Source organism: Talpa europaea (genome assembly GCF_964194135.1).
Source record: "Talpa europaea genome assembly, chromosome: 10".
NCBI classification, from domain to species: Eukaryota; Metazoa; Chordata; class Mammalia; order Eulipotyphla; family Talpidae; genus Talpa; species Talpa europaea.
Window position 1 is genome coordinate 75,607,276 of NC_140077.1, and position 26,743 is coordinate 75,634,018.

Below are 26,743 nucleotides of genomic sequence, written 5' to 3' on the forward strand. Positions count from 1 at the left end.
CTGGCCCTCTGACTCTGAGGGGAAGCTCGAGTCATCCTGGGGACAGCAGCCCCCAGAGGGTCCCCTTCACGCGCCATCTCACCCCAACTCAGATGCTAAAAATGGTTCTCTGGTTTTCAGCCTCGGAGCCTGCCCACAAATTAGTGTCTCCAACACGGCCTCTGGGGACATGACTTCAGGGAGGCCCCTGCGGGAGCCAGGAGGCCAGTAAAGGGAGATGGTGCTGGCAGGGTCCCTTTTGGAGGAGACAGTGCGGGGAGGACCCCTCGCCCAGTTTCTGGGACCCCCTCCCACCACCAAGACTACCCGCTTGGGTGAGACAGCTCTGCTCTCCTTGCCATGCAGGGGACAGAAAACCCCCCGCCCTTCGGGGGCCCCCTCCCCTCTCCTCCACCACCAGCCTGGCCAGCCTCACTCCCAGTCTCCATCCTGGGCACCGCTCCGCTGGAGAAGAAAGGCAGCAAGAGGCCAAGGGGTGGTCAAAGCCCAGGTCCCTCCAGCTCACTGTCCAGGGACCCACCTGAGCCACCACAGGGGACCCACAAGTCAGGAGCCCCCTGTTCTTCTATCTCAGACTCTCCTTTCCCAGTGCCCTCGCAGCCCACTAGAAGGGAAAGTCCCTCCCCACCGCTGTCCTGGGGCGCCCCCCAGGCAGGTGCCCTAGACTGAGGCGGCGGGACGCGAGCGGCGCCGGGGCGGGAGCCGGGAGGGGCCGCGGCCGGTACTCACAGGTACGCCGTCAGGGGGTCCAGGTCCCTGGGCACCGTGGACAGCCCGAGCTCCGAGCAGTCGGCTGACAGCATGATGCCGTCCTCCTGGCAGTGGCAGGGGGCCGGGCAGGCGGCGGGCCCTGCGCGGGGCTGGGGGGCGCCGCCGGCGCACGGGGAGGCGCACAGCGCGGCGCAGAGCCACAGCGCCCGGAGCCCGGGCGGGCTGGGCATCTCGGCGACCGGCCGCGGGGGCACCTGGCGAGCGGGCGGGCGTGGGGCGAGCGGCGGAGCCGGCGAGCTTACGGGCGCGGTGGCGGGCGCGGCTCGCCTCCAGGTCCCGCGCGGGGCGCCGTCGGGGGGACCGCCCCGCGGGCTCGGCTCTGCGGCGGCGGCAGCGCGGGGACCGTGCAGTCAGCGAGGGGCAGGCATTGTTGAGTGATCTTCGTTATTCAGTTTCACAGGCTGGGCTTGGCAAGGGAGGGAGACACAGGCGGAGGAGGAGTCAAGGAAACTTTCTACGCTGCAGCTCGCTCCTCTTCCCTCCTTCCTTCCGAGCTGGCAGGAATTTCATCCAGGAAAGAAAGAGGTGGGGGGGGGGGGGAAGGAGAAGAAGAAAGAAAGCAAAGAAAGCCCAAAGCAGCAGAGCCGACATATCAGGGACCTGCACTTGCTCGGACTGCAGTGTCCCAGGGGACCTGGTGGGCACAGCACCCCCTGGCCTCTGGAACAGCCACTAGGGTTGCAAGGACTTGGAGGAGCCCTCCTGGCAGCATACTTAGAACACAGAGCCCTCCCTCCACTTTTTCCACAGAAGGAAACTGAGGCCCGAGTGGGAAGTGATTTGCTCAAGGTCCTAGAGCTGATGGGGGCAGCCCAGGACGAGCGCGCAGGTCAGCCCTTCCTCACAACGTGTCTTCTGGGCCAGGCAAGTGTCTTCGTCCTGAGGGGTCGGGCTGTGTGCTTCCCCTGCCAGCTGGGGTGGGGTGGTGGATAATGAGGCACCTTCTCAATGAGCATCATGCCCTGCCACCAAAGAGAAGGGTGCGGATTTCCACCCACTGCACGGACCTTTCCTGCAGCCCTGATCAGGTCTAAAGCCCAGGGATCACCTTGATCTGCCCCCAGGACCTAGCCAGGCAGCTAGGTTGAGGCGCCCAGACCTGCTGGGTGTCCCAACCAGTGGAAGTCAGCGAGTTGGCGCCACCTGGCCACCAGTGCTGCAGCTGCAGCTCAGCCCTGCTGAGGCGGGAATAGTGGGCCTGTCCCAGGCCACCCAGGCACCTGTGGGTCAGGAGGGTTAGCGGCTAAAACTGGAGTCAGGTCCTTGCTTTCTTCTTAAACCCGAGTGAGCTGGATGTGCTGCCTTCATGTAGCCTTGGGCTTCCTCTGGTATCTCCCGGGGAGCCAAGTCCCAGTGCAAATTTAAAGCAGGATATGTGTCTCCTGTTTGGGGCCCATCTTCCCAAGGTCCTTAGAGAGGGCACAGTAAAAGCCTGGAGACCTCAGAGGCAGCCAGAATTCCTCCACCCCATACCTCCATACCCCAAGACCCCCTGCTCCCAACCCTCTGGGGCCAAAGGACCTACACTGCTGGGCCAAGGAGCCAGCAGCCCCCGACCTAGAGTACAGAAGAGGATCCCCCAGGAAGGCCACTGGATGGCCCTGCATGGATGACCCTGGCTGCCATTACCAGAAAGACCCCCAGATGGGAGAGTCCTGCCTTCCCAGGTGGGCTATATGTCCGGCCTCACTATAGCTTTGGCTCCATGCCCTGCCTGTCTGCAGCGCACCCCCCCCCCCAAATTCCTGTCCTGGAAAAGCCATGCTTGAGCCTGAGGCAACCTCAGCAGCAGTCCCTTGTGGCGGGTCGTTATGGCGAACCCCTTGAACCCCTGTATGAAGAGGATAGATGTTGGGGTCACCTGGAGGAGCACTGAGCCTATGAACCTCATTCTGGAAAGGTGCCTAACTGAGCAGAAAGCCCCACCTCCATTCTCCAACTGGGCTGGCGGGGGCGGTTCAGGGAGCTGACCTCAATCTCTGGCTTTACTAGCCAGACCCCCGTCCACTAGGGGTGTCTGATTCCATGTTCGGGCCTCCTGCTTTGCCGTATCCAGGCTCCGTGTCCTCCGGGACCCTCCACCAGGGCTAGTCTGTGTCCAGAAGGCACACTGCCATCCGGAACCTTGATCTCAGCAACGTGTCACAGGGTGGGGTGCAATCCTAACGTGTGTGGGACAGATCGCCATCCCGCAGGCTTCCTCTGAACTTCTCTTCTGGCCTGCTTCTCCTCCTGGCTTTTCTGCCCTAAGTCCCCTCAATGATTTCTCTCCACATCCCTCCTGGCAGATGGGAGGAAGGAGGAGAGAGAAAATGGCCACTCCTGCCCCACAAGCAGCCTCCCATGGGAACAGCCCTGGCTCCTCACTTCCTGTCAATGTGGCCACGGGTCCCACCCTGGGGGGCAGCAGGATGGTAGAGGCTGGCCCAGGGCACTGGCAGGGAAAGGCTGAGGATGGCAGGGAAAGGGAAGCAGGCTTCATTCTACCATGTGTCCTGGAAGGGGGCAGTGGAGGGAGCAAAGGGGTTGGGGGGGTACTGTATGTAACTGGGGCTCTACAGCCAGGGCACCCAAGACTGTGGAGAGACTAAAGTTGGAAAAAACTGGGAAACTAGATATTGGGAAGGGGGCTGCTCCAGGCGGAAAGCCAGTGGCCAGCTCCCAGCCACCCCCATCCTGCTCATGTGTGCCCACCAGAGCCATATGTTGGGCCCACAGCCCACAAGTCTTTGAGGTCATCTCTTTCCTCATTAGAGGGTGGACAGACAGAACACACTCAGCCTCAGGCTGGCCACATTCTTTATTCTAGGCACTGCCCCTTGACAACACAGGGTCCTTCAGGGAAGCCTGGCCAGGGGGGACTTGCTGGAGCTGGCCCTCCAGCCAGCAGGCTACCGTGACCAGCGCAGCTCAGGGCAGCCCGTCCACCAGTGCGCTGTTTAAACAGTTGTAGAGGTAGATATACTGCTCCTGGGGGCACACAGGGTAAAGAGCCTCACCCTGTCTGCCCAGATCTGACGGACATAGGGCCCCGTCTTCAATCCAGAGTGCCGTGGTCCGCAGCGCCACCTGGTGGCTGCCTGGCAGCACCACAAGTGGGTAACCCGACGCTGGGGCAGAACCTTCCCCACCACCCAAAGTGGAGACCCCAGCTGCCCCTCACCAGCGTTGGGGTCATGTGGGCACAGGCCTGAGACTGCTGCAGGGTAACGTTAAAGACGTCCACGGTGTACTCAGCGCCAGCCTGCTGCAACAGCTGATCCATAGCCAGGAAGGTGCCCAGCTGGGCCACACCCTTGCTGCAATTGACCTAGAGTTGGATGGGGTCCCTGGGGAGGCAGGGGGTATCCAGGTATGTGGGGAAACCCAACCCAAGCCTAGAGACTGGGAAAAGATACTGGACCCCCACATGGAGGGTGTAAATAACCCAACAGCGCCTTATCCCTGAAGGGACAGAGAGAGGCAACGGGAGCACTGAGGCTGTCCTTGTGACCCATGACCGAAGCAGGGCTCCTGCGAGACGTGAGGGCCTGCTGGAGAGGCAGCGAGGGGGTCTGGCACCTGCTCCCCCAGAACTCTGGCCCCCAGCACCTGGAGTGACTGAGCAGCGTGCCTGGCCTCTTCCTGTCCCGGGAGCAGCACTGGCCCACGGCAGCCAGGAAGGGCAGCAGGATGGTGGCGGGCAGCTCACACCCGGGCTCCCCATGCGGAAACTGCAGTCGCTGCACCTGCCTCTCCTTCCCGCTCTCCCCCTGGGGACAAAGTCACAGTGGGCACGGGCGCTGGAGAGGGCAGAGAGAAGGCTCACGGGACTTCCCACTCTGCCCACCACCCAACACCTACGTGTGTGACCCTGAAGAGGGTGCAGGGCCAGCCTGCTGTGCTGCTCTCCGCCACCCAGTGCACCGTCACCACATCCATGATGATGGGCTGTGTCTCTGTCGGCCAGAACTCCTGTGACGGGGACCAAGTCAGAGGTGCTGGGGCAGCTCTTGGGGGCTCTGCCCATGCGCTGGGCACAGGCCACACCACAGACAACCCCCATCCCTTCCAAGCCCTGAGCCTGCCCTCCACTGTGTGCTACCTCACCTCCTCCCTGGTGTCAGGTGGGCACAGTGAAACCAGCACGTGGGCCCCGTGCTCCCATACCAGCTCCCAGAGCTCCTTGGGCCCTGCGGGACCAGTCAGCACCACGTGGTCACGGCCAGAAAACCCTCCCTGCAGAGCACAGAGGGTTGGCTTCTGGGGGCCAGGGGTGTCCCCGCTCACCCCACAGTTCTAGGGCCCTCCAAGCGTCCAGCCTGGGAAGCATGGGTGGGCAGAGAGGGCACCAGGGGACCATCTCACAGGGAAGAGCCAGGCTTCCAGCAGCTGGTCGGGGGGGCTCTCCTCCTCCGGAGGAAACAGCGCTTGAGAATGGTCATCTGAGGGAAGAGGGTGAGGGTGAGGCTACCAGAGACCTCCCACCCAGGCTGGACTCGTGGGCCCACCCTCACGCCAGCACAGGTGCTCACAGGGAACCACGCAGTCCCGCTCGTAGCCAGGAGGGGGTGTCGGAGCCTCGTCCTTAATGGCCTGGAGCAGGAGCTGCGGGGACAAGGGCACCCTGAGCTTAGGCAGGGAAGGAGCCTCCTGCCGCCACCTACGCCCGCCTGAAGCACACCTCATACTCCTTCAGGAAGCCAGCATTGGCGTTGGCTGCCCTCTTGGCACAGGCCTGGGCAAAGTTCTTCACAGAGATGGGCTGGGACCTGGGGGAGGGGCGGAGAGGGGAGAAGGCACCCGGGGTTCCCCAGCTCCCGCTTCCAGTCTTCTCGGCTCTGCCCATAGACGGGAATCGGCAGGTCGGTGGGAGGGTACAGGGTACCTGTACCCCTGCCCCAACCAGGGCCCCCAGGACCTGCGACTTACTCAGAGACGCCAGAGGACCGCTCCAGAATCTTGTTCAGGAGGCAGCTGTGCAGGAAGATGTACTGGCTCTGGGGGGATAAGGGGGTCAGTCTGTTTGGGGAGAGGGCCACCAGTGAGGGGGTTCTAGCTCCCCTCCACCCCCAACCCACCCACAGTAACCTTCTGGGAGCTTCCCGTGCTGCCCTTCAGTGTCAACATTTGGGGGGGCCTACCCTTTCCCCATTTCTACAGAAAGGAAACAAAAGCCCAGCTAGGAGGGTGATGAGTTAAGTCCCTCCCCAGGGGCCTCGGCCTGCCCCCCGCCTTCTCCTCCGGGGTACTTAGGCTCAGTGGCCCCACCACACCCACCCGCCAGCCAGCCAGCCAGTGAGCCCTCACCGGGGTCTGGATCATGAGTGGCCGGTGAAGCCGTAGCACGTACACGGCGTTGAACACGTCCACCATCTGCTCGGCCTCTAGCTGCTGCAGCAGCCTCGACAGGGCCACAAAGGTGCCGGTGCGGCCCACGCCCGCACTGCAGGGACAACCCCAGGGAAGCTGAGCGGGTGAGGGGTTGCCCGGTTCCAGAGTCCCCCTCCCCTCCTCCGCTCTAGACGCCCACCCACCTGCCTCACCTGCAGTGCACCAGGATGGGCCCCGGGCCCTGTGTGGCATGCGCCTGCTCATGTACCAGCTCCAGGAAGGCCAGCAGGGAGCCAGGGGCCTCGGGGATGCTGTGGTCAGGCCAGGTGGTGAACTGCAGCTGCTTCACCCTCCTCTGCTGTTGCTGGGCAACCTGGGAGGGGTGGGGGGACAGGTTGCTTCTCCCCATCTTCCTCACTCCGGGATCACTGTCCTAACTGAACATTTTCACCCAAACCCTGAGGGCAGAGGATGTCTCCCTTGGGGCCTCTCCCAACCTCCTGGGTAGTCTCTGCCCCGCCCCTCTCCACCAGCCTCTCTGGGCAGTGGTCTTCTGTTTTCCATCTTCAGAAGGAAAGCAGCTGAGGGGAGGCGGGGGGGGGGTGGGGGGTCTTCTCCAAGCCTCAGCTCCAGTGCCCCCACCCGCCTGGGCCCTGGGCACGCACATGCTGCAGCTGGAATTCCCGCTTGGTCCACTCGTCCTCCGGCTCCTCCACCAGGAGGTGGACAGTGATGTGGCCATGGGTGACAGGGTTGGGATCAGCCGGCCAGTAATGCTCACACAGCACCTGGGCCAGGGGGTCAAAGCAGGGAGGGAGGGGTCGTGGGCTCAGCCCCTCACCGCCAGCGCCAGCGCTCCACAGTGCTCTGTGACCCTGCTCTCGGTACCCACCCAGCTGCCAGGCCTCCTCCAGAGCCTCTCTCACTTGGCAGGACGCCAGCAGCCTCACTCCCGGGCCTCTCACATTGCCTCAGGACCTCAAGGCTGCTGCTGAGCTCCTTCTCGAAGCCGGATGGCCTGGCTCCCACTCCAGCTCCTGCAGGAAGTCTCCTGTCCCAGAGCCCGGTGTCGAGCAGGACAGAGGAGGCACCCACCGGGTTTGTGGGGAGAGCAGCAGTGTGGCCTGTCTTTGGTGCCCACCACTTCCATGCAGTCCTCACCCCAGTCTTTCCCCTAACCCCGGGCCCCTCCTGTGCCTAGACAAGCAGAGACAGTGAGAAACAGCAGAGGCCGGTGGAAACTGAGTCAACATGGGAGTTTGAGTACCTGGTCCTTCATCCTTCCTTCCCATCCTCAGGGGCCGGCCCTGGGGACCCCACCCACCTCTTGATTGGTCTCAAGCCTGCCTGTCCACCCTCTCAAACCTAAGGTACCTGGACCAGCCACTCCCGCAGGGAGAACAGGTGCCACCCAGTGGCCATTCAGAGAAGTGCAAGGTGCCTCACCCTCCCGTTCTCCATGCCCACGGTCAGCATGACGATGATGTGGACCTGCTGCTCCCACACCAGCCGCCAGAAGTCTTCCAGAGTCTTCTTGAGAGGCCCTTGGGTGGCAATGAATTCCTGAGGGTGGGTGTAGCCCTGTGGGTGCAGAGAACAGGAACATGTTTACAGGTGAGGTTTCAGTCCCCAGGCCTGCAGGCACATGGAAGTGAATACCCCAGGTGTGACCCCCCAGGGAGCATGCAAAGGTGCAAATGCATGAACTTCATGGGTGCACCAAGAACTCTAACTAGGAGGGGCGGCTTCAGAGACACCAACGCCACCCTGGCCCCCAGGAGGAGCAAGAAAAAGAGACATGAAAATAACATGTCTCTGACACCCCAGAAATGGTCTCCCCATGGGTCCAACACTTCTGAAAACCAAAGTGCATCTCTCCAGGCTCAAAACCCTCCCCAGCTCCCCACTGCCCACCACATAAATCCACAGCCCTCAGCAGAACAATCAGGTCCTTCAAAGGCCCTGTCTATCTCTCCCATCTCGTGTCACCGCCTGACACCCCTCTACACGCCTGCACATTCCCACCGCCTCTCTGTTCTTCTAGCCAGAAAGTCCTCAGCACTTAGCAAGATCCTGTTCATCCTTCAAGAGAGCAAACGTCCCTCCTCTGGAACTTCCTCAACTCCTCAGAGGGGCCAAGTCTTGCCTTTTCCATGATCACTGTGCTCTGCCCCTTATTATAGCATTTGTCACATGGCATGGAGCATGCCACATGCACACACACACACACACACACACTGCATGCTTCTTCAAGGGATGTAGAACACAGCTTTCTCTGCTCCTGTGGGTCCAGCACAGTGCCTGGCATACAGTAGGCCCTTAATAAATACCTGCTAGATTGACCTAAAGAAACACAAGTTAGTGATCCTCGTGCCCAACTGATATGGCGAGGGCAGGGCAGCACTCCCGCAAGCCAGCTGGCCTCCCCTGCAGATGCCCCCTGGAAGACCCAAAGGTGGCTCTTACTGGGATGAAGTTGGCATTGATATAGTCAGAATGAGGCTCTCCATCCAGCTGGGTCAGCCTTACCCGGGAATGGTCGTCTGCAGGGGGTGAAGCCACACATTCAGTGCCTGCCACACACAGCCCCTCCCTCTCCCAGGCCAGACTGTGGCCCACTGTCCATGCTTGCTCTCCATGCCATGCTTACTGTCCACCACCCTTGCTGACTGCCCACTGCCCGTGCCCAGTGCTCGGCACTCACAGCCCAGCTCCCGGCACTCACAGGGCAGCACATGTGGGTAACGGTTCTTGCTGGTGTTGGCAGGGTGCTCGGCTTCCAGTCTGGGCTGCTCCTTGCCCACCTCCTTCAGCTCCTGCAGAGATTGGGCAGGTGCTGTTTGCTGAAGCAGACCCACTTGGCCCCACCCCAGCTGGGAGCTCCCCCACCTTCAGGGTAGGTCTAGCCACCCTAGCCACCCCTTGCTCCTCTCTCCTGTGAGGCAGAGGCCAGCATGGGCCTACCTCAAACTCCTGAAAGAAAGCCTGGTGGGCATGCGCACTCTTGGCCTCATAGCTCTGCCGGAAGCTGTGAATTGGGATTGGCCGGTGGGTCCGCCTGGTGGGAGAAGCGGAGGGGTAGGTGCAGGGCCTGGGAGGCAGAGCCTTGCCCTGTGCCCAGGTGGCTGGTGGAACCAAGCAGCCAGGTCAGTCCTGAATGTGCAGCCAACAGCTGCCCACTGTGGAGCAGCCCTGGGCTCCCCTGAAGTCGAGCTGGCGCACACTGGGCAGCAGCAACGTCTGGGCTGCCAAGTTCCCACACAGAAAGATGAAGAAGGCACAGAGGGCGAGGGAGGGGCATCAGCCCTTGCGTGTGAAAGCACACACGGATCTCGGAAGCCCCCTGGCGGGGTCCGGGGGAGGCTTCTGTGCACAGCTGGTGTTGATGTCGGTTCACTAGGAAGCCAAGGGAAAATCGGAAGGGATGGAGGAGGAGGAGGAGGGAAGGAGGAGGGGGAAGAGGAAGGGGAGAGGAAGAAGGGGGGAGGAGGGGGGGAAAGAGGAGTGTGGAGGAGGGGGGAAGGAGGAGGGGGGAGGAGGAGGGGGGAGGAGGAGGGGGAAGGAGGAGGGGGGAGGAGGGGTGGAGGGGAGGGGAGGGCTCCGGCAGTTGGAGAAAGGCCTGGCGAAGCTGTGATGACGTGTGAGGTGCTGGGAACGGATTAACCCCTGGCAGAGGCTGCACCCCCGGCCTGGGGTGCAGTTGCAGGGGAGCCGGCGATTGGGAAATGTCTGAAGTTCTGTTGAGACAAGGCCTCAATGAGGACTGAAAGTCCAGGGAGCAGCGATAAAGGGTCTCAAGGCCACACACCTGACTTACACCCAGATAACCACTTAGCAAGCTCCTGCTTCTGCACTCCCTGCTTGCTGCAAAGTGCAAAGTGTCCCCCTGTTTAGACAATAAATGTCCCATTGCCTAATCTGCCATAACACAGGCAGCATGGCCGGTCGGGAGGGGAAAGCCCTTACCGAGGGTTGTAAGCCATCAGCTCTTGGGAAAATCGGTTCTTCTCTGCCCTGTGGAGGATCAAGAGGCTTATGAGAGGGATCCCAGGGGCCAGGGCTGGCCAGCCTCTTGGGGAAGATGCCTCTCCTCCCCGGCCCCGCTCCCCCCCCCCCGCTCCCCCCCCCCCCCCCCCCCCCCCGTCTTCTCTCACTCACCTCTTCCCTTTCACCCGCCTCCAGCACAGCAGGCCCAGCACAGCACAGATGGCGAGGACACAGCCCGCCACAATGCCCACCACCACAGGGAGAGACATCGCTGTCCCGGAGACACTGGTCCGGGGCTCTAGAGAAGGCAAAAGCAAGGTGGACACAGCAGTCTGTGACACTTCCTACAGACCCACCTTCATTCCCAGGCCACACCCCAGATGCCCAGGCCAGGCCTGAGATGCTGTCAGGGGTCTGCTCTGGATGGGAACTAAGAATGTCCGTTGAGACACTCTCCACGCTGCCCCTGCTCCTGAGCATGCCCCAAAGACCCTACCCTTCCTTGACACATTTAACGAAAGGAAAGAGGGAGAAGTCTGGCTTCTTGGGCCTCCTAGGATGTCTGTCTCCAAACTGGAAGCCCTAACTCATGTGGCTATTGAGCACTTGAACTGTAGCTGCTCCAAGTTAAGATTTACTCTAAGCACAAAATACACCCAGGATTTCAAAGACTTAGTAAGAGCAGAAAGGATTCAAAATAGCACATTAATCTGTAAAAATTGGTCGCATGTTGATATGATATTTTTGACATCTTGGTGGAAAGCAAATGTTACTAAGATTAAGTTCACCTGTTTTTTTTTTTTTTTTTTTACCTTTTAGCACAGTTACCAGAAGGTTTTAAATGATATGTGTGTTTCCACGTGTGGTTGGCCTGGGGATTCTATTAGCCACAACTGTTCCAGAACTTCAAGGGTCTGGGAGCAGCAGGGCACGGAGGGGAAGTTTGGTCGTGGGCAGCCATGAACCATCTCATTGGCCTCTGCCTCTCCTGCCCCCTGTCTCCTACCCTTCTCCAGGCCAAGTCTGGTACCAGGTGGACCTTTATCTCTGGTTCTGGGTCTCCCACCTCTTCAAAGTGGGACGTGTTCTCCCTGGGACCTAAGCTTAGTCCCTCTGCTGCTGGTTGGGGATAAGCCTCAGAAATGGGGGTCCCCCACTAATCCCCTCCCCCGGGGCCCAGCTGGAGCCCTAGCCAGGTACTGGCCCTACCTGAGAAGGCTGAGAAGGAAATAATGGTCTCAGGAGAATTGTATCTGGTAAAAGCCACAACACTGAACCTGGGGCAGAGAAACAGGAGCATCTATTGGAAAGAGGCAGCAAAGAAGACAAAACTCCTGCCAGGAAATGAAGTCATGAGTAATAGACTCTCAAATAGGGAGAGACCCCTCACCTGTTTAGAGGTTACCTATCATGCTACCTAAAACTTCAAAACAAGCACCTCTCCCATCTCTTCCACCACTTGGCCTATTGTAAGAGCAAGAAGAAGCACTCAAAATAGTATCTGAACATCCTTGGCATTGCCCTGGAAAGTTGAAACAAAATCCATCCCCCTTCCCTTCCAAGTAACAAATGGTGTTCCCCTTTATGCCTTGCCCACCAGGAAGCTCAGTCAGAATAATTCTATTGACACTTATGGGCCTTCTCTTTCTGAGTCAATCCAGGTCTTTTGTTAAAAGAATGTGTAAACAACCCATAAGTGAAACTTACAATGGTCCCCCTCTCCCTTTAGCCGTAGTGCTCACCGATACTGAGAACCTGGCTTGAGTCGCCCATTACATATCTCCTGGGTCTGGCCACAGTTCTCTGTACCCATAGGCACCATCCAGGAACCTGGCACAGCCCAGGGCCCCGGGTAGAAGGGATTGGGAAGCAGGATGGCCAGGTAGGAGTCATGTCCTCTGTAATAGTGGTCAAACCATGTGTGGTTGATGGCTTCCTGGGGAGGCTTCGTCACTGGGAAAGGAAAGGGAGGGGAAGAGCAGGGTCAGCAGTGGGGTCGAAGCCTCTTTCCCTGCCACAGAGGGGCTACCCCATTTCTCTAGCATGCTCCCACTATTCATAATCCAACATGAGCCCCACCTTTAAGAATATTCTGGGTCCCTCTTCCTGACACAAAATTCATGCCAGCCTCAAGTCTTTCCTCTTACCAGCCTCAGTGCCTGGTAAGCTAGGCAGTAGCCATCCCTCCTGGGCCCAGGACTCACGTGACATGTTGGTGGTGGCCAGGACGCCATACCACTGGATATTCCCATCATCCTCGCCAAACATGCCCCGAGTGATCATCACTCCCATCCCCGTCTCAGGCTCCAGCTGGGGGGCTTCAACTAACTCTGGGGGATGCCAGGCTGGAGATGGAGAGGGGCAGGGGGAGTGAGTTCTCCTAGAGAGGTGCCCAACAACCAGACAACAGGGCTGGCTTCTCAGAGCGCCTGGCAAAATGTGGCTGGAGGACATAACCAAACAAAAACTGGAAGATTCCTGGACCAGAGGCCAGAGCATGAGGCTCAAAAGCATGTACCAGACAGCTATGGCATCTGGATTAGGACCAGAAAAGGGCTGGGGAGCAGGGAGTGCCCTTGGCGGCGAGGCCAGGGAAGTGAGATGGCAGCGGGGTCGAGTAGAAGAAACAAGAGGAAGAGGAGGAGGGGGAGAGGGGGTTGGCCTGCAGAGGCCTTGGAGATGCCCACCCTCCACAGAAGTGGCGCACACCAGGGTGACCGCCCGACTCCACAGGCCGTTCCTGCCCAGCACAGTGAGGCTGAGGCGATAGGAGGTGGCGGGTGTCAGGAGCGGCAGCAGGAGCTCAGCCTCAGACGTGTTGGTCTGGAAGATGAGGTGAGGGTTTCCTCCCGCCACCAGCTGCTCCGCCACCACCAGACAGGTGCCCACGTCTCCCACAGGCATCGTCCAGTTCAGGACCAGGTGGGTGGCCTCAGGCAGACACTGCACATCCTCCACAGGGCCAGGCTCTGTAAGAATCAAAGGCTCTGATTTGTGTGGGTGTCAGTGTGCTCCAAGAGGAGGGCATCGGAGTCAGGGGCTCTTGAAACTGGCAGGCACAAAGGGGCCAGACATTTATGTCCTTAAAAGGGGGTGCTGGCCCCATGGAGAAACAACGTCTGCCTTTGAACATCATAGCTTTTGAGAGACGTATCCCCCGGGGCAAAGATGAGCTCCGGCCCATCTGGAGGAGCAGGTGGCTCAGAATAGAGTGGGCGGTGCTCTGACCTGAATTGGGGCCTGCCTCCTCCCCCTGCAGATGCCAACATACCAATGGGCAGCACCACAGGGTGAGTGGACACCTGGAGCGGCCCTGCTTGGCACAGCACGGACAAGGAGAGGTTGCGTCCAGGGGTGAGATCCCTCAGGAGGAGGTGGGCTTGGCCAAGCGCCAGGGGCTGTTCCCAGGAAGGGTGCCCAGCTTCTGACAGTCGGGCGTGGCACACCCCCTGCCCCAAGGGGCCGCTGGCCCAGGCCAGGCTGATCACGACACTGCCGGACTGCATGGACACCAGCAACTCATTGGGCGTGAGCGGGACTGTGGGGAGAAGGACCAGGTGAGCCCTGAGGGCACAGTGTACCCTGCCAAGGGCTCACTGGCCCCACATGGGGCTCTCAGGTGTAGAAGTTGAGAAATGGGACAAAAGGAGGTGCTAGTGCCACTGAGGGAAGAACCCAGGGATCTCGTCCCCTCTCGCCTTCCCCACCTCCACTCACAGGTCCAGTTGGAGGCGCTGACCCGTGCAGCATGGAGGGGCCCAGCCTGGGAGACAACCTCCACCTCATACTCAGTGCCAGGAATCAGAGCCGAAAAGCCTGCGCTGTCCACCTCGGCCCCCACAGCCTTGGCGCCTCTCCGGGCCCCCGCCTGGTACAGGGTCACCTCATAGCCGTCCCGGCCCCCAGGAGCATGGGCCCAGGATGCCCGGAGTTGGGTGGGGCCTTCACTGGTCACATTTATCAGAGGAGGGGCGAGGGGGGCTGCAGAGAGAGCAAAATGGGGGGAGGGATGAAGATAGAAGGTGTTTTGGGCTGAGGCTGTATCCCCCCAAAAGCTATGTTCAAGTCTTAATCCCCTCAGAAAGTAACTGGACTGGATATAGGGTCTTTGGAAAGGTAATTAAGGTGCAATGAAGTCACTAGGGTGAGGTCCTAATCCAACAGGACTGGTGTCCTCACAAGAAGCCATGACCATACAATGGGGAAAGGACGTTCTCTTTAATAAAAGATGCTGGGGGCCTCCTTGGGGGCTCAAGGGGCTAAGACGCAGCCTATGAAGCTGTCCGCAGCCTCTGCAGCACGAGTTCGATCCCTGGCCAGGGAGCTGACCCACATGGCGCAGCAGACCTCTCCTGTCTCACCCGCTGCTCCCCTTAGTGTATTTCAGTCAATCAACCTGTTCTGTTCCCCACTCTGTCTCTGGTGAATCCTCTCATCCCCACACCCGTGGCCTGTACCCCAGCTCTTGTATGCATAAATAAATAAATCTTTATTAAAAAAAATAGAGGACATTTGGACACAGACATGCACATCAGGAAGGCCTGTGAAACACAGAAGACAACCCTCCGGGGTCAAGCCCAGGAGAGAGCTTCCCTCGAGTCCAAGAGAAGAACCAGCTGAGCTGTCCCAAGCAGTCCCTTGATCTGACCTCCAACGCCCTGAGCCAGGAGGAATTACATTTCCGTCAGCGCGTCAGCCCTAGCAGACCATTGCGGGAGGAAAGAATCCACCTCACACCTCTGGCTACTTCTTCCCTCAAAGATCTCCCACTTCTCCTTCCATCCTCGGCCCAATCTGGAAAGACCAAGAAGCTCCAGACATCAGCTCAGGGTGTTAAGTGGGCCCAGGATTCTACTTGACTGGAGGCAACATGATCCCAGACAGCAGAGAAACAACTCAGTGTTAAGCCATCAAATGATTCTCATGTTCTTCTTACCCTGCCCCCTGTCTTAGCCAGCGCAGGCCTGGCAGCACAGAGTTGGGCCCAATTCTGAAGGGCCCAACCCAAGGAGCTTTTACAGACCAGGATGTGAGTGGATAGGGTTTCAAAGGGCCAGCAGGTGTCTGGGGGCCAGGTAGAACCCCCAGCCCTGGACCTGAAGTCATACAAGCCTGACCCACTCAACTAATTTGCACCACTTTTACAAAAAGAAACAGATCAGAGAGGGCTAAGGCTTGCTCTGGGGCTGAGGCATAGACTCCTGCCTCCCAGGCCACCACTATTTCCAAATCAGAAGCATGGGGAGGGGGGTGCCTTTCCACTGAGAAGGGTGAAGTTGGGGTGGGAGCATCCCTCCTCTTCAGCTCCATCAAGGACCCAGTAAGCAGAAAAAGCAGGAGCACACATGAGGGGGGCTTCGAACCCAGATCTGAGGTTCTGGGTGAAAGGAAAGAACCTCCCTGTAGAGTCCCGGCTCTTGACTTTCTGGGGCCCCCATCCCCTTGCTCCTCTCAGAAGAGTAGTTTGTGGTCAGGAGCATGGACTCTGCATCACACTGTCACACTGTCTGAGCTTGCACCCCAACTCCCCATGCAGGGCTGAGCAACCCCAAGCAAGTCACTGTCTTTCTCTGAGTCACAGTTTCCTGACCTGTGGAATGAGGTCACCATAGTTTGCTTGCTGTTGTGAGATTTCAATGAGAGAACACTGAGCTATTCTGTTGTATTAACAACTTGCAGGCACGGGGCCAGGATGTGGGGGTAGAAGCCAGGTCCTGACTGGGTCCCCGTGCTCCCACTCCACAGTGGCAGCCATGAAGGAGCATGGAGAATGCACACCTGTGGCCACTGCACCAGAGCAAAATTCTGGGTTCTGCCTGCCTTCCAGGACACTGGAGGGGCCGGGGACCCAGAGCACTCCCCATGATGGGGTGGGGCCTCCTGGAGCCTAGGGATTGGGGAGCAGTCATAGGCTGGAGCACCAGCAGTCGGTCAGGGTGGCAGCAGGGAGGGCCCTGCAGAGGGTACTCACGCGTCCAGCCTGTGGCGTTGGCGCTGCTGCTTTCATCCACTCCCCGCAGCGTGGTCAGCTGCACCAGAAACTCAGTGCCTGGGGACAGCTGGCTCCAGGAGAAGTTCTGAGCCTCTGGAGCCAGAGTGGCCTCGTTTTCCAGAGTCAGGGGCCTGCAATGGTACAGCCGAAGGCGGAAGCCATCCCTGCCCCCTGGTGGGGGGCTCCAGGAAGCCCTCAGGACAGAGGGTTGGGAGGCAGGGTGCAGGCTCAAGTTGGTTGGAGAGGCAGGAACTGCAAAAGCAAGGAAGAATCAGATCAGGAACAACCCAGTCCCGCCTTTCCTTCCCTCTCCACACACCTCCCAGCAGCTCCACACTTTGCCAGCCTCAAATCCAGCCCCAAAGGACTCTAAGCCCACTCCCTTGTCCTTGACAGGGAAACCTCTGGAATGACAAGTGTCTCTGTCCAGATGCCCACTCCTTCCAGCTTCCCAAACGGGTCAGCTCCTTGAGGGCACAGTGTCTTATTCAAATTCTGGCCCCCCACTAGCACCCAGCCTGCTCTCTTGCACCCCTAGGGCCCTGGACTCTAGCTTATCCACTCACATTCATTTCCCACAAATGTTCATGCCCCCCTTCAAGGGGGGACCACGGTGCACCTGGCCACTAGACCAAGCCACCCCTAACCCCCCCACGTCCCATGTCCCTACCTCCCCACTGCCTCCCACCCTGGCATCCTACTCAGACCCATGAGTTTCTCAGCTCACTTTCCTCCAGTAACCCTTCCTGACTCCCCTTTCAAAGGCCCTAAAAGATTAGCTTGAACCATATGTAATATTCATTGATTTCATCTGAGAATGCAGTTTCGTACGGTTCAGACTACATGTGTATATTCCTACCAATGCATTCACATTTAGTATGATAGACTATAGAACATAATGGACATTGTTCTATTTTAGCATACAGATCTTCCTCAACTTCTGATGGATGATATCCCATAATTGCATTGTAAATTGAAAATATGGTTAGTCAGAAGGAGCCTGCCATGCCTCATCTGCCAAACATCAGTGCTCAGCCCCGCCCACCTGGAGGGTGCTCGGAGCTCACACAGGCCTAAGGCTGGGCAGAGTCATCAAGACAGCCTGTGTTAGAGTCAAGCGTTGAACGCCTCTTGTACGTTACACTAACAGTGAGTCTGGTTGTTTCCCTCGTGATTGCAGGGCTGACTGAGCTGGGCTCCTGCCACTGCCCAGCACCACGAGGGCATCGTATTGCTGGTCTGAGAAGATTAAAAGTCAGCCTTTGAAATACAGTGTCTACTGATCATGAATCACTTTCTCACCATGAGAAACTCAAAGACCTGTAAGTCAAACCATCCTGAGTCAGGGTCAGCTCACTTGTGTCTTCTTTCCCAGAAGGTCTTGTTCATAATTTTTAACCCGAACATCTAGCCTTATACGTGGAAAGCAGGAAGTCTCCGTTGAACATTTGTTGGCTGGTTGGACAGCCAACCAGGTGGGAGGAGATGGAAAATGCTTGCAAATAGAGCCTCTTTCCCACCGTGTGACCCTCTGCACAGAGAACATGGCACAGGCACACAGAGAGAAAAGGAAGCTGCAGCCTCGAACTCACGGGTGCAGGCTCCGGCCCTCTGGATGCTGGAGCTGAGCTTCCCTGCCCAGGCCCACACGGACACGGTGTAGCAGGAACCGGGCACCAGACCTTGCAGCGTCAGGGTGGAATTGTCCGGGCCTAAGTCGACGAGACTGCCCAGGGATGTCTGGCCATCCTCCCGGTGCCAGGTGACTCTGTAGCCCTCCCGCTGCCCTGGTGCTGAGGCCCAGCCAATGGTCAGGTCAGAGGGGCTGTGTCTGCCCTGGACCTCCAGCGACTGTGGTGGCAGGGGTCCTGAAGAGAGTGGCAGCTTGGTAAGGGGGCCACACACTGTGACGCCCTTCCCAGCTGTCTGAGGCTTCTCCCCTTCCAAGCTTCCATCCCCGAGGCCAAGACTCCCAGCCCCAGGGCGAGGGGACACTGCAGCTGGTTTTCATCGTGTGGCCTGGGATGCTCTGGGTGGGGCTTCCCAGAGACAGACAAGGTCTACCTGTTGCAAGCTCGGGCACTGGCCATAGAAAGTGACCTGGGTGGCCCCAGGTGCCAGAGAGGCCCTCACCTTCCAGGCTCCCTGGCGGCCCTGCAGCTGCAGCTGCCTTGTCTGGACTGAGTGTGGAATCCAGGCAGGAGACAGCCCCGCAGAGTGAGGGTCCATCTGCCTGTTGGTGCAGATGCCCCTGTTCAGGCCCTTCCCTGTTCCCCACCATGACAGACTCACCATCCAGCCAGGCACTGGCCTGGGCCCAGGCATCATAGGGTCCGGCCAAAACCCTCAACTCCAGAACATAGTCTCCAGCGGGCAGGGGCCCTGGGAATGTGGCGCTGAGGGCCCCAGGGCCCAGAGTGGTGTTCCTCTCAACTGGGCCGGTTAGCCTTAGCAAGTAGCCGTCCCGGGCTCCGGGCCCTGCCTTCCAGCAGGCCCGGAGCTCTGGGGGCAGGGGAGTGAGCTCCAGGTCCAGGGGGGCAGAGGGATCTGCAGTGAAAGGAGCAAATGCAGTATCTCGCGAGAGCGCAGGAGGAAAGCCTCCGGGCCAATGCTTCCTACGTGAGGTAGGTCACGCCTCGTCTGGACACCTGCAGCCCCTGTTCACTCCATTTGAGGTGAGTCCTAGGATCTGGCCATGGGCAACAGTCACCCAGTGACCGAGTGTCCGTGTAGCACAGTGTCTCACACTCCCCACAATTCTGCTGCTGTGCACTGCTGTGCACAGCACACCTAGCGTCACCTCCCACTAGAGATACAGAAACCCAAGCACAGAGAAGGCAAGAATTTGGCCAGACACCTGCAATCAGTGCGTAGCAGAAACAAGATTCAGGACCCAGGCATCTGGTTGCTCCCCTCTTAACCACCCCAGGGCAGTGCCCAGTCAAAGGGGCTCTGCCGGCATCCCGCCCGGCAAGCTCATCTTGGCCTCATCTTGACCTTGAGACCCTTTTCTCTGGAGCTCAGCTCTCACTACCACAAAGCGGGGCTACTGTGAATGGCATAGAGCAGGCCGTTTTGAGGACGACATGAGATGATGCACAGGAAGTACCAGCACAGAGCCAGGCCCAGGAGGGCTCGAGGTGACTGTCACCCCCACCCTCATCTTCCCAGTGGGCAACTACCACGGCCAAAAGGAGGTGCTCCCTCCGAGCTCCGCTATTTCTCATAGGATCCCAAAGGGGCCCCCCATCAGCGCTATACCCCTGTCCCCCACAAGCACTCACAGGTCCACTCGGTGGCATTGGGTCCCTCTGCCCAGTGGGGCCCAGCAGCAGCACTAAGCGTCAGTTCATAGGGGGTGCCAGGAGAGAGGTGAAGGAAGGTGTGATTGGAGACCCCCTGTCTAACTACTGCCGTCACATTGGTGCCCCCCAAGAGGTCCATGAGCAGCAGATGCAGCCAGGCAGCCCCCTCAGAGCCGTTCCAGGAGGCTCTCAAGGCGCTGGTTCCAAGGGCCTGTAGTTCCAGCTGATCCGGAGACTCGGGAGCTGGAGCAAGGAAGGAGATAGCAAAGCCAGGCTTGAGAAAGCTCCTCGGGCCAAGGTCATGGCACCAACACTGGCAACAGGGAGTCCAGAGCCAGGTCACATCACGACATGCTGCAGAAGAGGCTCCAGACTGTCCCCTCCATTCCCAGCTTGGCGGCCCCCCAGGGCTTGGCCCAGCACCTGCCTTACCTGTCCACTGGTGGATGCTGGTCTTTGCTTGCAGCTTGCCAGCCCAGGTGGTCACCTCTAAAACATACTCGCTACCTGGTAGGAGGTCACTAAAGTTGTAGGCCAGGGTACCCGGGGGCACGGAGACATTATGTGCCAGTGTCTGGGATTCCAGGTGGGAGAGGTGAAGTTGGTAGCCATCGTGCTCCCCGGGGGCAGCACCCCACAAGGCCCCCAGGCTGGATGGGCTCCCAGGGGTGCTGAGAAGCTGCAGGTCGCAGACGGTCGATGGGGCTGTGTCAGGGCAGAGAGAAGCACCAAACTCAGGGTCGAAAGGGTGTCACTCCCTGCTGTGAGGCCTTCTGCTTGGGTCACTGTGCCCTCATGGTCCTCAGAGAAGCTGCCCCTTGGTGGCCCTGCCCCTGCGGCCCCTGCTCAGACCCCAGTCGACACCTGCCCCCACTGCCCCCAGCCCGCAGGCCACACACCAGTGCGGGCCGTGAGGACGGTGGTGGTGTTCTGGCCACAGGGCCGCAGGATGGTCACTTCTAGCAGGTATCGGCTTCCTGGCACCAGGTCCCGGAACTCAAAGCTGGAGGCGTTGGTGTGGGCCTGGCGTGGCTGCCCCTCAGGAGAGCCCAAGGGGCTCAGCTGGGTGAGGCGGAGGGCAAGTTCCAACCCGCCTGGCTCTGGGGCCACCCAGCTCAGAACCAGCCCAGGGGGCCTCCCTAGGCTGCTGACGTTCACTTCCACAGGTGGTCCTGGGGAAAAGGGGGCGCCTTCAGCATCTCCCAACTCCCCTTCCATCCCACAGGAGGGAAGGCAAGCCAGAGACAGAGCAGAGGCCTCATCTGGAGTAAAGAAATTAGCCCTGCACTGCGCTCCCCACCTCCTAGGCCTCCCGAGCCCTCTGAAGACACCCACCTCCACTGTCCCCGCCCGGGCTCCCTGCCAGGGACTGGCACTCGTCTTCCTGTAGGGGGAGGGAGAAGGGAGGAGATGGACAGAAGCCTCTGGGGTCCAGACCTCTGTGAAAGTCAGTGGGGGGCAGATCCAGGAGCAGAGAGAAGCTCTCCTTCTGTCTGACACTCCCCCGGCAGGACCAGAGGGCATCACCCCAGGGCACCCTAGGTGCGGGAAGCAGCCCTGGGCAGACGGAGCGTCTGTTCTCTGTCCTCCGTGCTGGTGGGTGGGAAGGAGCAGCCTCTGTTCTCGCCTAATGCAGACCAGCTGTGGAGCCCACAGAGAAGTGGGAGGCCTGGACAGCCCTGGAATTGAGGGGGGTGGGGTGCCCTCCCACTTGACCCCCATGCCCACCTTACCTTGGCCAAAGAGCCCTGGAGCCAGAGGAGGGCAAAGAACAGGATTGGGGTCCTCATCCCGAAGTCTGCAAAGGAAAGTTGGGAGGCAGCAGAGGAGGAGCCTGCCCCCCCCCAACCTCCCAAGCCCTCCCCTTGCCCAGCTGGCTGGCTGGCTGACTGGCAGGCAGGCCAGGCAGGAAGGCAGAGTTTCAGGCAGACAGCAGGCAGCCAAGAGCAAGGGGCTGCCTCTCAAACCAACCGAGAGTCTGACCCCCACCCCGCCCGAGTCTTGGCGAGGCTCTGGGAGGGGAGAGAGGTGGGGCCTGGCCCGGGGCCCAGAGGTGGAAGGGGATTGCAACTCGCAGACTGTAGACAAGCCTGCACGCCCCTCTGCTTCCCCACCTCCACCCCACTTCAGCCCTTGGCTTTCCAGGGAAGAGAATGTCCTGTGCTCTTGGGGAAGACCAAGAGGAGACATGGCTTTGCAAGTGGATATGTGTTTTGGGTGAGAGTAAATGGGTCAGCTGTGTGTACCCCATCTGTGTGCCCATGTGGCACCCTGCTTCTGTGCAGCACCTGTCTTGAAGGCTGACATAGCAGTTAGCATCCAGAAGAGCCCAGCTGACCCTTGGGACACCCCGGCCCTAGACCTCATTTTCCACATGAGACACTGAGGTCCAGAGAGGGGAGGAGCCCAGCCCGAGGCTCACGGGATGTGAGGAGAGGAGCAGGCTTGAACCTGGCACTCCAGCTGCACTGAATAAACGTGGCAAGTCCTGCTCCTAACCTCCCCAGGTGGGATCCCCTCAGCTGAGAACCCCCTGAGGAAATATTTGAGTCCCTAGGGTTTTTGCTTGCCTTTCCCGTCCTCTTCCTAGGTCAGTGGTGCCCACCCTGGCACCCACCCTGGCACCCACCCTGGCACCCCTGCCTTTCCTAGCCCCCACCCTGCTCCCGATCCATTGAGTCTATTTGAGGCCTGGCCTGGAAGACAATGGACTTGAGGCCTCACTGCACACCAACCTGGAGCCAGCTTCTCGCCTTGAACTGCTAAGCGCCCCCCTTCCCAGAATGTGCTCCTAACCCCATTCCCAAGGCAAGAGGGGAGGGAGGGACAGCAGAGCAGAAGCAATGGCCCTGAGTCCTGGGAAGGGAGCCCAGACCCAGACACTAACTCAGCAAGCGGGGAGGAGGCATCTGCAGCAAACAGGCAGGTAGAGAAGCTCTGAGCGCTGAGACAGCTTCTGGGGCAGCCACCCCCTCTGGGGCCAGGAGGGCAGGGAGGACAGGCCTGCAGGGAGGCCAGCTCAGCCTGGCGCCCAACTCCAGCCAGAACCAGGGGCGCCTGCCCCTCCCCCTCTCCACCCAGGCCCAACCTCAGAGCCGCCCACCGGCCTCTGGACCTGGGCCTGGAAATTCGGCACTGCAGACTCATCAGATTTTCCAGGCTGTGTGTGTGCGAGTGTGGTGAGAATGCGAGTGTGTGCGTGTGTGTGTGTGTGTATGTAGGTATGCATGCGTGCGCTTTCAAAAGAGGTGGAGCAGCAGGGAGCAACTGGGGAAACTGATATAAAAGTCTAGGGAAAGGTGAAGAAAACATCACCCCCTGTCACCCCCAGCCCACCTCACCTGGGGTACCTCACTTTGCTCCTCCTAGAAGAGACTTGAACATCAACAACAAAGGGGGGAGCTGGGCGGAAGCATCCTAGTCCAGAAAAGAAATAGAGGACACGAGGCTGTTTGTGACTTTGGGGGAGGGCTGCATCTTAGACACTTCCCAAGAGTCCCTACAGAAGAGGAGCCTGTGGGGGATGGCATAGACGCACAGTCCTATGGCAGAGCCTGGCAGAGGCACCTGCCACAGACAGCGGATCCGGGACAGCCCTGGGGATGGGAAAGGGACGGCAAGACAGGGCACGGAGAGGCTCCAGCAGAGAAGCAGCCGCCTCCCCAGCCCAAACCTCTCCATTCACAAAAAAAGAAAAGAAAAAAAAGGTACCACAGGGCTGTTTCTGCTCTCCGGAAACCACTCCCACAGAGGAACTCACATCCTCTCCCTAGAGAACCCCTGGGGTCCTCCCAAGGTCTCAAAGCACCTTACTGATTCCTTCCGAAGAGAGTCAGCTGTGGGGCGGAGGAGGGCAGGCTGCAGGTCCAGGCGTCCTGGCTCCCAACTGTGCCCGTGTGGTCACTCCCGCAGCTGTCCCAGCAGCAACCTTCCGGCCCCTCCCCTGCACCCTTCCCACGCCTGAAGCCAGGCCTTGGGCAGCCCCCACGCTGGGGGAAGGTAATCACTGGGCCCAAGAGCTGCAGGGTGGCCCAGGAGGCCTGGCCTCCGGCTCTTCCCCAGCTCCTAGGGCAGGTCAGCAGAGAGGCCTGGTCCCCTGACCAGGCTGTGGGAAGGTGGAGGGGAGAGGCACGGACTGGCCAGGTGGCGTGGGCATGAGCGAGCAGCCCGAACGTGTGTGTGGACCCAGCGTGGCCGTGAGCGTGCGCATCCTATCTGGATGGTCGTGTGTGCGGGGGCATCTGTGAGCACCTGGGGGTGTCCGGGGCGGCAGCGGAAGAGGGCTGTGCTGTGGGGCAGCGGCAGGCTTGGGGGGAAAAGGGAGTCTCTTCTGCCCTGAAGTCCTCCTCCCAGGGACCTGGCAAAGATCAGCGTTCTGTCTGGCAGGCTAGCCCCCGAACCCACGTGCCCCCGCGCCCCCGCGCCCCCACGCTCCCCGTGCCCCCCAGCCCCTACCCCACAGCTGAACTGCTGGAAGCACTAGTCCTCTCAGCAGGGGGCTGAGTGCCAGGGAAAGTCCCCTTCACCAGCAGGCACCCACAAGGTGTCAGGGAAACTGGGTCGGCAGGGGGATGGGCATCTGGGATGGCCAGCGCAGAGGTGGAGCCCCAGGTGGAGCCTGGGGATCTCCCTCCTCCCCACCAAGGGGCCCCAGACCCCCTCCCCTACCCCTTCCCAGCACTTCTCTGCCCCACTTACTGTGGGTGTCCTCGGGTCTCCCTGCCTCCCGGATGAGGCTTCCCAGGTCCCGACTCGCAGTGTCTCTATCTCCCCCACACACTCAGGGACAAGCCAGGGCCCGCTGAGGCGGAAGAAGCCAGCCTAGGCTGGCCCAGGATTTGGAGGGGGGTGTGTGGGAGGACCCAGGATCCTAGGGCTTCTCCAGAGAGAAAACAGGGAGGACCAGGGAGGGGAGAAGGACGTGTGGGTGTGCTAGGGTCCTGGTTCCCAGCCACTGGTCTGTCTCCAAGATCCCCCTTTCTGCAACCTTTGACTCTGGGGCTAACAGCAGCCTGGCCTGCTCCTTAGGTACTGCCAGGGACAAGGATTTCTGGGAATTCCAGATAGACCCGCCCCTCCAAGGGGTTTCTGACACTGAGGACAGGGAGCAGTGACTCACCACCCCTGGAATTGGGGACAACTAGGGAAGGGAGGCAGTTTGCTGAGGCAGCCCTCCCTAGCCAGCTGGAGCAGAGAAGGAAGTGGGTCTAGGGAGAGACCTGACCTGGAAGCCACACACCCCCAACTCCCCAGAAGGCTTTTTTTGACAACAGCTCCCAAGCAAAGCACTTCATAAGCTCAGGGAAGGTGGGGGTGAGGGGAGGGCCATTATCACTCCCCACCCCAGGAAGAGAGAATCTGTTACAAGACAGGGAGGGGGCACCCCAGAATCCCAAACCTGCCTGCTCTAAATAGGTTCTGCCATTTGCCACATCAAGACAAAACATACACCAGAGTGCAAGACCGTCAATGGAAAGGAAATTTAATAAAATTAGTGTGCAACACAGAAAAGGGGGAGAATAGTTTCCAAATCAAGCACCCGAAGTTACCCATCCCCTCGTGGGTAAATGTCTAGCCAAACAGGGTTGGCCCAAAGCAGGGCCGCTGAGGCCCAAACGCCTGCCCCAAGTCTAAGGCACCTCCTGGTGGGGACCCCTGGGAAAGAGGAGAACAGGCTCAGCACGTCTGGGACAGAAGGAGCAAAATCAAAACCAAGATAAACGCTGCCATTATCAAGCTCCCCACAAGTCTCACCCACGTCTGTTTCACCCAGTCCAGCACCAAGAAGCAAGAGCAGCTTCTTCACATGTTTCAGCTCCACGTGCTCCTTCCAGGCCTCCTTCTGGCTCCCCATCCTGCTTCCTTCCTTCCTCAGTCTCCTCTCCAGCTTCTTCTCCTCCCTGCTCTGCTCCACCCTCCCTTGGGTGGGGCAGGGAAGCTGGAACCTCCCCTTTTCCTGGGGACCACCCTGTTACAGAGACTGAGCCTCAGGCAGGTGCAGAGACTCCCGGAGGTCCTGGAGCTGATGTGCCCGTCACTCCACGCAGGTCCTCTCAATGCTGTGGCACTTTCCCCTGGAGCCCCGTGTGCCTGAAGCTAAGTCCTAACTCTGAAAGACGAGTCAGCAGTTGGAGTCACGAAGTTTGAGAGCTGTCTAGGAGATTCCCATCCCAGGAATGAGGACGTTTCTGGAAGAGGGGCCTCCACTCGCAGGGGCCTCTAAGTCTTCCTACTTCCTGGCAGCTCCCACACCAGAGAGGCCAAAATAGTGTCCCAGGTCCCCAGCCCAGGGAGGGGCTGTGAGAGGCAGGAGGGGGTGCGGCTTCTGCCTCCCCATCTTTGGTCACATGCTTCCGTGAATGTCCAGGCATTGTTAAGCAGAAGGAGGAGACGGAGTGGGCAGGAAGCAAGGACACCCAAAGGGAACTGAGACATCTTCTAGGGCTGGCCTCCTGAACAGCCATTACCCCCACCCCCAGTCCCCACTACTTTCCCCCTCTCCTGCTCCAGCTTCCTGGCTCTCTACCCAAGAGCTCACTTTCCAGTTCCTCACCAGGCCCAGGCTTGTGAGGGTGAGGGGGTGCTCACTGCCAACAGGGCTTTGGCCATGGAAACCCAGGGGCACCAGCAGACCAGCCAGGGGAGGACTTTGCTGCTTTCTCCTCTCCATCCCTGAGGTACCCTAGTTTCCTGTTCTTGATGACTATCGACAGCTTAGCCCGTACAGGAGTGGCCCTCTTTCCGGTCCTCTCCTGCCCCATCTTTGACGCCACTATCCACTTAGTGGAAACACTGGGAGATCTGGGGGGTGACTGAGGGAGAGGCCAGCCTCAAGCAGTCTCCCAGGGTTAGCAGAGACGCCCAGTCTCCAGCCCCTCCACCCTCCCAGGCATCAGACCCAACTATATTCCCTCTCTGCTCAGCCTCCCTTCGTGGAGTCCACCCCAGAACAGGCAAGAAGAGGCCAGGACTGCAGGGATCAGAAATGAGCCAGTCCTGGTCCCCATGGCCAAGGGCAAGGGTGCGGGGAGGCCTCCAGAACTCCAAGGGTCCTCCTGTTCTTCACCCCAGCACTCCTCCCCCATGGGCCAGCAGTGGGCCAGCTCCTCCCCACACTCCCTCCTGCGTACACCCCCTGTGCCTATTGTACCTCATTCCTTTTTTCTGTCACCGCTGACAGCTGAATCAGAGAAGTGGGAGGAAGAGAGAGGACGGGATTGCGGCTTCGCTTCGGGGGCCCGGGAAGGGAAGGGTGTTGGAATGTCACAGGGTAAAAGGAGACTCGCAGCAGCGAGCATGAACCGATTTGGCTGCTGGTCAGCAGGGGGCCTGCGGAGGCCAGGTAGGGATGGGGGGCAGTGGAGTCTTGGGCTCG

At 59.7% G+C, this 26,743-nt stretch overlaps 2 protein-coding genes across 2 annotated transcripts in view; both read right to left on the bottom strand.

Moving 5' to 3' along the window:
- The window catches only part of LGR6 (leucine rich repeat containing G protein-coupled receptor 6), a gene marked incomplete at both ends in the record, with an annotated part of 108,601 nt that extends 107,660 nt beyond the window's left edge, over positions 1 to 941 (bottom strand). Inside the window, one exon of the mRNA XM_084245695.1 lies at positions 730 to 941. Coding sequence (XP_084101821.1) covers positions 730 to 941 — 212 coding nt within the window. The remainder of the gene's footprint in view (positions 1 to 729) is intronic.
- Positions 942 to 3,625: 2,684 nt separating this feature from the next.
- Positions 3,626 to 20,586, bottom strand: LOC311178801 (receptor-type tyrosine-protein phosphatase V-like; the record flags this gene model as incomplete). Its single annotated transcript, XM_084245533.1, has 30 exons — positions 3,626 to 3,741; positions 3,935 to 4,070; positions 4,363 to 4,523; positions 4,615 to 4,725; positions 4,861 to 4,989; positions 5,119 to 5,195; positions 5,286 to 5,358; positions 5,435 to 5,522; positions 5,683 to 5,750; positions 6,061 to 6,196; positions 6,297 to 6,457; positions 6,750 to 6,872; positions 7,531 to 7,665; positions 8,551 to 8,627; positions 8,810 to 8,900; positions 9,049 to 9,142; positions 10,051 to 10,098; positions 10,243 to 10,369; positions 11,281 to 11,348; positions 11,814 to 12,024; positions 12,276 to 12,416; positions 12,759 to 13,040; positions 13,343 to 13,609; positions 13,789 to 14,052; positions 16,043 to 16,315; positions 17,656 to 17,931; positions 18,356 to 18,610; positions 19,348 to 19,611; positions 19,801 to 20,073; positions 20,268 to 20,586. The coding sequence occupies 30 exons, from the start codon at positions 20,584 to 20,586 to the stop codon at positions 3,682 to 3,684; spliced, it is 4,788 nt and encodes a 1,595-aa protein (XP_084101659.1). The 3' UTR covers positions 3,626 to 3,681.
- Positions 20,587 to 26,743: the final 6,157 nt, after the last annotated feature.